This window comes from Apium graveolens, chromosome 11, assembly GCF_009905375.1.
Source record: "Apium graveolens cultivar Ventura chromosome 11, ASM990537v1, whole genome shotgun sequence".
Taxonomy (NCBI): domain Eukaryota; kingdom Viridiplantae; phylum Streptophyta; class Magnoliopsida; order Apiales; family Apiaceae; genus Apium; species Apium graveolens.
In genome coordinates, this window is record NC_133657.1 from 67,998,087 (window position 1) to 68,006,884 (window position 8,798).

An 8,798-nucleotide genomic window follows, 5' to 3' on the forward strand; every position below is an offset into this window, starting at 1 on the left:
TATGCATATACGACTCTTTTTATTTCGATTGTCCAGGGGAAATTTCAGCATTGTGTGGCCACCTTGCCTCGTATCCAGATTAATAAAAAAAAATCTAGAGAAGAAATCGCAGAACTGCTTCAGTCTACAGTCCTAGATGATAACTATAGATCTCCACTCTTGGATAGTTTGAACAAGAAATTGCATCTCTAATTTATGTAAGAACAAGGAAAATCTCACAAGATTCATTCATCACACTTCCATGCAGGAAAACAGGACATGTCAATCCAGAACATCCTCATAAAAAGCAATGAAGATCAAGAACATAGGAATTGCATTAAACTGATAGAGGATATACACAGTAACAAAGTTTAGGAATTGCTTACATTTACTTTACTGTTGCCTATATTAGGAAATCTTCTCATATCGCATCGAAACATTTCAAAATCCTGAGTAATTTCAACCATCACAAGATATCTTCAAAGGCATTATATATCAACACATTCGACAATAACTCATCATTCTACTACAAAAGAAATCCACTTGGTTACCCTTAACTAGGGGCCGGCTTGATTTGTGCTAACATGTCAAACTGCAATGAGCAACAAATTCATCTATCCAATATGTACAGGAGCAATACATTTAGCAGCACATACCACAAATATATTGCATTCCAGTATCATATTTACCAATAATCTCCACAAGAGCAAGAACCATCTTTGAAGTGGTGGAAGCGACTACGATCTCTAATCACTATTTCCCTCTCGAAAATTCTTGAGATCAACTTTACTGATGCATGACAATCAGAACAAATTCGCAAATTTTTCACTACTCGGATGACAGTGCCCTTTTTGGTGGCAATAAGTCCAAACGCAACAGCCATCTTCTCACTGTGAAAGATCAGTGTTTTCTCTTTATCTTCTTCTTCCACGTCAAAGAGAACTTCATTTTTATTTGAAAAATGGCCTGCCCACTTTAAACGATGAGAAATTTCACCTAACATTTCATTAATTTCTTTGGCCCGAGGGTGAATCTTTTCTTCAACTCCAAATTCATGTATCTCACCATTAATCTCAATGGAGCTACACCCACGGATCTTACCAATCCCTTTCTTTTTCATTAGTTCTCGCACCTTGGAAACATCATCCCACCTTCCTGCATTAGCATATATATTAGACATAATTGCTAGGTAACCTCCATCTTCTAGGTCAAGTTGGATCAACTGTTCAATTGCCAGTTCCGCAAGTTCTACGTTTCCATGAATCTTACATGCACCAAGCAAAGCACCCCAGACTCCAGTATGTGGGGTTATAGGCATGCTTTTGATTAATCTGTAAGATTCGTCTAGCAAACCAGCTCGACCAAGGAGATCAACCATGCAACCATAATGTTCTAATTTAGGTGTCAAACCAAGATCATTAGACATACTAGCAAAGTACCTTCGTCCTTCATCCACCAGTCCTCCATGCACACAAGCACACAGAACCCCAAGAATAGTTGCATCATTAGGATCCACTCCTTCAGTTTTCATCCGCTTGAAAAATTCCAAGGTTTTTCTACTCTGGCCATTCATCGAAAACCCCATTATCATTGCATTCCACGACACAACATCACGCTCCAGCATGTTCTCGAAAACAGACTTGGCACTCTCCAATTCACCACACTTTGAGTACATGTCAACTAAAGCAGTCCCAATCAAATTTTTCAAACCAATACTATTTCTATCAATATACGAGTGCACCCATTTGCCAACATCTAGAGCTCCAACTTGAGCACAACCAAGAAGAATGCTTATTAAAGTCACGTCATTCGGAGACACGTTCAACATTTGCATCTTCTGGAAGTATTTCATTGCTTCACTACACCTTTTACTACGTACAAGCCCGCCAATAACAGAGTTCCACGACACCAAATCCTTCTTCGGCATATCATTAAAAAACTGCATCATTTTTTCCACTTCACCAGACCTAACATATCCTCCTAATATCGTATTACACATCAACATATCCTTAACCGGTGCATGTTCAAATAACGTCCTCGCATCGTCAACATTCCCCACTTTCACATACCCATTGATCATTATATTCCAAATAACCAAATCCCTATTCGGCATTCTATTAAACAACTCCCGCCCTCTTTCCACATCACCGAATTTGCTCACAAAACCATACAAAATCGCCGTCCACACGACCATATCCTTCACAACCAACTCATCAAAAACTTTATACGCATACCTCATACTCTCAAACCCACTATAAAACTCAACCAAACTAGTTCCTACAAAAACATCCACCTCCAATCCAACTTTCAACACTTCCCCATGAACACATTTCCCTCTAGATTGCTCCAACAAGTCATTACAAGCCCGTATAACAAACGGGTACGTAAACTTATCCCCTATCACACTCCTAATCTTCATTTGATCAAATAACACAAGCGCACTTCTCGATTCTTGATTCTGTTGAAACCCTCTTATCATCATATTCCACACGAAAGAATTTGGTTGAGACATGTTATCAAACAGTTGGTGTGCGTAGTTCATGCAACCCAATGTAGAACAATGGATGATGAAGTTTCCAATGGCGAAACTGTCTTGATGAAGATTTGTTTGGAGGAGACGAACATGGATTGATTTTAAGTGGTTCAGGGTTTTGATTGATCCTGGAGTTTTTAACAAGTTGAAGAGATGTTTGTGTTGGGATTCTAGTTGTGGTGCCACTAATCTTAAAGAAGCCATCCATTCGCAAACTTTTGACTCCTGTGTTATATATGTACTGTAGTGTCAGTAAATTTGCTGTACTTGCACGGTTACTGTTTGCCTCCCACAGTTAAATGGTACTCAGTTTTCGGTATAACGAGAAAGGAACATACAGGGGCGGGAGTCCAGATTTTATCTCAAGGGTGCTGATCCACGGCGCGGATGCATAATAATAATGATGTTGATAATTCGTTTTCTTTATTCGATTTTCCAGATTATTCATGAGTTGGTGATTGATTATGATACCATGAATAAGTTCTAAATGTTCTTAGCTTTATTTTGATATAAAACACATTTAATTTGGTTATTGTTGGTGAGATTGTGTAGGTGTATGAACAGTTACGTGATAACTCAACACGAGAACAACACTAGAACATAACATGACAGGTTTATAATACTATGTCTACACAAGAAATCAAAAGAAATGAAGATAAGGTAAATACAAGGAATCAAAAGATTAGAAAAAAGCTTGAAGTCTGTTTACAGGTCACTGAAAAAAGCTCATTAATATGTTCATGTCTCAGTGAAGAATAAAGGTTAAAGACTTTCAAGATTTCAGAAATGTTAAAAATTCATTGTATAAGTGCTACCAGAAGATTTCAGTGTATTAGCATTGATTGAAGATAGACAGTGTATGAAGCATAAGAATCTGAAGAATTGAAGACATGGTATAGACAGAGGTTAAAGAAGACAACTACAGTCTTGAAGTAATACTCACTGACAGGAGTTCATTTATATGTTCAAGCGTCGGTGAAGAACAGTGAATGAAGTGTTCAAGATTGTAGTAGTAATGAGTGATAACTCCTGGTGGCGGGGCTGCTCCTTCGACGCCGTCCTGGATCCTTCGCCGCTGTAGAGGTGTAGCTGTGGTTGGGTTCCTACAAAACAACACCGGAAGGGGGGTTGGAGTCCCGCGGCGCCTCCGGCGTGAGAGTAAGAACTAGCTTTTTGGGAAGATGAGGATGAATATGAATGTAAGGTGGCTGTGTGTGTATATGAGTGTGAAAGAATGATTAACCCCAAAACCTCACCTTCTTGGGCTATTTATAGCCCAAGGATAGGGTTTTAGGGTTGGTACCTTTGAATCATAGCCATTGGTTCTGGGAGCGGAGGACACCTGGCGGGAGTGGATGCTTTACACGTGTCGGCGCGGGATAGGTCGAGGAACGTTCTGAGGATCCTCTGACACGTGTCCTGATTATTCCCACGATTGATGTGTGACAGTTGTTCCCGTCACGTGCTCGGGCCAACGTCTCACGTGCTGGGGTTTATCAGGGTTCTGCTTGCGGGACTGAGCTTGTTAGGAGTGGTGCCGTGCGGGACTACTCCTCCCAAGAGCCGCGTGGAGTTAGGGGCCTAAGAGTAGGCCTCCCCGGAGCTGTATGGAGTTAGGAGCTTAAGAGTAGGCCTCCCAGGAGCTGTATGGAGTTATGAGCTTAGGAGTAGGTCTCCCAGGAGCTGTATGGAGTTAGAGCTTAGGAGTAGGCCTCCCAGGAGCTGTATGGAGTTAGGCGCTTAGAAGTAGGCCTCCCAGGAGCTGTATGGAGTTAGGCGCTTAGGAGTAGGCCTCCCAGGAGCTGTATGTACTATCAGTATGTACTATCAGTATGTACTATCATGTGCCCCCCACTCCCTTATGCAGATTTTCTGGATGGGGGAGTGTTTTTGGGTTTATTTTTAGAACATGAGTTTTTTATTGTTTTGTTGGAAGGAGTTGAGCTTTTCTTGGCTCCCAGTCCGGATTGCGCGGAGTTCGGCGAATCAGGATTAAGGTGGTTGTCATTGTCCGGAGTTGAGCTTTTGTTGCTCCCCAGTCCGGATTGGGCCGAGTTTGGCGAATCAGGACTAAGATGGTTGTCCCTCGCAGGAGTTGAGCTTTTCTTGGCTCCCAGTCCGGATTGTGCGGAGTTCGGCGAATCAGGATTAAGGTGGTTGTCATTGTCCGGAGTTGAGCTTTTGTTGCTCCCCAGTCCGGATTGGGCCGAGTTTGGCGAATCAGGACTAAGATGGTTGTCCCTCGCAGGAGTTGAGCTTTTCTTGCCTCCCAGTCTGGATTGCGCTGAGTTCGGCGAATCAGGATTGAGGTGGTTGTCATTGTCCGGAGTTGAGCTTTTGTTGCTCACCAGTCCGGATTGGGCCGAGTTCGGCGAATGAGGACTAAGATGGTTGTCCCTCGCAGGAGTTGAGCTTTTCTTGCCTCCCAGTCCGGATTGCGCTGAGTTCGGCGAATCAGGACTAAGGTGGTTGTCCTTGTCAGGAGTTGAGCTTTTCTTGCTTCCCAGTCCGGATTGCGCTGAGTTCGGCGAATCAGGACTAAGGTGGTTGTCATTGTCCGGAGTTGAGCTTTTCTTGCTCCCCAGTCCGGATTGGGCCGAGTTCGGCGAATCAGGACTAAGATGGTTGTCCCTCGCAGGAGTTGAACTTTTCTTGCCTCCCAGTCCGGATTGCGCTGAGTTCGGCGAATCAGGACTAAGGTGGTTGTCCTTGTCAGGAGTTGAGCTTTTCTTGCTCCCCAGTCCGGATTGCGCTGAGTTCGGCGAATCAGGACTAAGGTTGTTGTTCTTGTCAGGAGTTGAGCTTTTCTTGCTCCCCAGTCCGGATTGCGCTGAGTTCGGCGAATCAGGACTAAGGTTGTTGTTCTTGTCAGGAGTTGAGCTTTTCTTGCTCCCCAGTCCGGATTGGCTGAGTTCGGCGAATCAGGACTAAAGTTGTTGTCCTTAGCAGGAGTTGAGCTTTTATTGCCCCCAGTCCGGATTGATATGAGCGAAGGAGTCCGGACTTGGAGGTCGAAACGGTTTTGGGGAGTTTCCCCCCAATTATTTGAATTATTACAGCTGTTATAGATGGAGAGACGTGCCGTAATTATGATAAGCATTAAATACTGCGAGGGATGAGTGGTTGGGATTGTGCCACGTGGCGTGGCGATTAGGTTTTTTACCCTGCGTATAAAAGGCAGTCCCTCCCCTCTTTCTTGTTTTTTTTATCTACTTTATCTTTTCTCTTAATCTTGCTTCCCCTCTTTTTTTTTCTCCATTTCTTTTTCCGGCGGTGGTTCTCGGAGAAGCTCCAGGTTCTATTGCTGTTTGCTTGGCCGTCCTCAACTTCTCCGTTATCTCTACTTTGTAAGCTTTTTTCCCCTGCTTTTCTGGTTTTTGTTCCATTCTTTTATTTTGCTGGTGTATTGTATTCTTTATTTGTGCTATTGTGTTTGGTTTTTGTTGGATGCTTTTGTATGTCTGTATGTATGTGTATGTATTTGTGTTTGTAGGTATGTTTTGGTTTTTGATTCATGTTAATTGTGTTTCTGGAATTAGGGTTTTATGTTAGGGTCCGGATTGGGATACGTAGTCCGGACTCACAGGTTAGGATTTGTGTTTTTGTGTTTCTGTGTCGTTTGAGTTCGGAGTAATAGGGTAGTTTTGGTTGCTTGGTTTCGGGGTTTTTGCAGTCCGGAGCTCAAGTTTAGTGATGTATTTCCCATTGGGCCTCCGGACTGTTGCTTTTGATTTGTAATAAAAATGAATCGTAGGGTAGTCCGGACCATGTAGCTTTCAAGATAAATAACCTGTAGGAGTTTTAGACTAACCTTTGTCACTTGTTTTAGGTTTATGGTCCGGACTAAAGCTCTTGCCAAAGCATTCATAACTTGTTATCCGGGGCCATCTAGTTCAGATTCTGAGTCTTCTGCTGATTCTGAACGGGTTGAGATGGGGAAGAGGGCTTCCACTTCGGATTCTGAGGCAATAACGAAGCTTACAGTTGCTAAAATATCTTCAAGAAAGGTACCCTGTAGTCCGGAGGGGCTGTGGGTGGAGAATCTTGGTTATTTTGTTACTAAGAGCGAGGAGATAGAGAACAGTTTTTATTTTAGGAGCATTAGGTCCGGATATGCTAGGCAGGAGAATGCTGGCCCAGGGCCCTATGATAGGGAAGTTTTTGATAGGAAGTTTGCGAACAGCATAGTTGCTAAGGAGCACTATAAGTTGAAGGATGAGTATTCTGGGCTAGATAATGAAGCCCAGGATTTGGCGGTCCGGGCTGCTTTTCAGTTGGATCGCCGGATTGAGTGGAGGTGGCCGACTCCGGACGAGAGGGCTCATCATAGGCCGGCTGATGGCTTCGTTCCCGTGTGGTTGGAGCATCTCCGGTCTGGATGGAATCCACACTGGCATTTGTTTCTAAAACATTTGTGCAAATATGTGTACAAGATCTCTCCAATGCAGATAACGCCTAATGGAATAAAGTGGATGACTTGGTTCATTGCCACCTGCAATCAGTTTAAAGTTCAGCCCACTTTCAAGTTGTGGCATCACATCTTTCATTTAGTCCAGTCTAGCCAGTTCCCGTTATACGAGCTTCGTTTCCGGGCTCCGGAGTGTGGATATGGTGGCTCTTATAGGCCCGTTATTCAGCAGTCTTCGCTGAAGTTTTGGAATGGGGAGTTGATCATGCTCCGGGGTTTGGACTTGCACTATCTACCCCATATAGCTTCGGAAGGAGTCCGGACTCGCTTTCGCAGGGATGTGCTCCGGGGTGAAGCTCTCCGGTTAATTTTTGCATTTTGTGAATGTCTGGGTTTCCAGATGACCCGAGACACCTTTATGAATCATAGAACTTTGCATAGGCTGGGCTGTAAGTAGTTTTATTTCTTGTTCGGACCTGTTAAATGTTTCTTATCTGCTCCCCTTTGTTGTTGCTTCTTATTTTTTACTTGTGTTTTTTGTTTGCTTCCTGCAGGTTTACCACATTATAATCCGGACATGTCGTCCTCCGCTTATAGTGATGCTCTGAAAGGTCTGGGCAAGGCTTTCAAGTTGCCAAAAAAGAATGCTGTTGGTGGATCCGGATCGAACGCCTCGGCCGAGGAGGGGTCACAGAGCAATGCCGTCCCCAATCCGGAGGCTGAAGTTCATGTGAACCAATCCACTCCGGAGCCTAATGTTGAGTTGGATATGGGTAATGAGTTTGACAATCTTGAGGATCTGGGTCCTATCGGGGAGGTTCCGGGTGCTGATTCTGGGCGGAGGAGGAAGAGGCTCCGGACTCTTGGGTCGAAACCTCCTAGGGCTGAAAATTATGAAGCTGGCTCTGGGTCCGGGGCTGGCAAAGGGAAAGCAGTTGATGTGGATAGTCCGGATGAAGATGGTCCGGCGCTGGAGGAGAAGGTGGCTCGCTTCATGGCTGGGATTCCGACTCAAGCTCAGTGGAGTAAGATGAATGAGTCCGGATTTGATGCCACAATGAAGGAGTGTTCCCGGCTCTGGGGTCAGGTATTTTCTTTCATTTCTTGCTTCTTGTTTATTGTGTTATTTTGACTTAGAACATTTTTCTAAGTTTATCTGTATTTTGTAGCTTGGTGGATATATGGCCGGATCCGCCTCTCTTGCTTATAATGAGATTAAAGGTTTCCGGAGCGCTGCTGCTGATAAGGATGCTGAGATCAGTCGGCTTCGGGACCAAATCATTGAGAAGGATAACTCTTTGTCCGGGTTGAACAAGAATCTGAATGAAGTGACTATCCGGGCTGATAACGCGGAGAGGGAGGTTTCTGATTTAAAATCCGAGTTGGCTGAGCTCCGGAGGCAAAAGTCGGCTGTTCGTCTGGAGGCTGAGGTTATTGAAGAATTTAAAAGATCTGAGGAGTATGATAGAGCTCTTGCCAATGCTGGTGCTCCGGAGATAGCTCGATGCTGGTTGGTTGCTGAGAAGCATATCAAGACGAATCCGGAGGCTGATTGGGATAGTTTCGTATCTGAGTTTATCAAAGCCAAGGAAGATATTGAACTTGGACTAGGTGAACCGGAGCCGTTCGACGGTCCTTGCCCCAGTTTCCTGCCTCCCAATGCTCCGGAGTCCTGATCTATATTTTATTTGTAAAACTGCTACTGCTACTGATTTGAGACTTGATAATATTTGGTTCTTGTAATATTTTTCGTACTTTGGTCCGGGCTTGTTTGAGGCCGTTGAATTTGTAATGAATGCTTTCCTTGACGCTATTTTATTTTATTTTATTTTTTTTTGTTTTTTTTTTGTTTCTGTAGTTTGTTTTTGCCTTAGAATA

The 8,798-nt window shown here is 43.8% G+C and overlaps 1 protein-coding gene across 1 annotated transcript; it reads right to left on the reverse strand.

Moving 5' to 3' along the window:
* Positions 1-290: 290 nt before the first annotated feature.
* Positions 291-2,976, reverse strand: LOC141695064 (pentatricopeptide repeat-containing protein At5g48910-like). Its single transcript, XM_074499300.1, has one exon. It carries the CDS (start codon positions 2,714-2,716, stop codon positions 665-667), a length of 2,052 nt encoding a protein of 683 aa, XP_074355401.1. The 5' UTR covers positions 2,717-2,976; the 3' UTR covers positions 291-664.
* Between the last annotated feature and the right edge of the window lie 5,822 nt (positions 2,977-8,798).

Coding starts and splice junctions, on each gene's coding strand:
- LOC141695064 (XM_074499300.1), bottom strand. CDS start 2,716: ATGGCTTCTTTAAGATTAGTGGCACCACAACTAGAATCCCAACACAAA.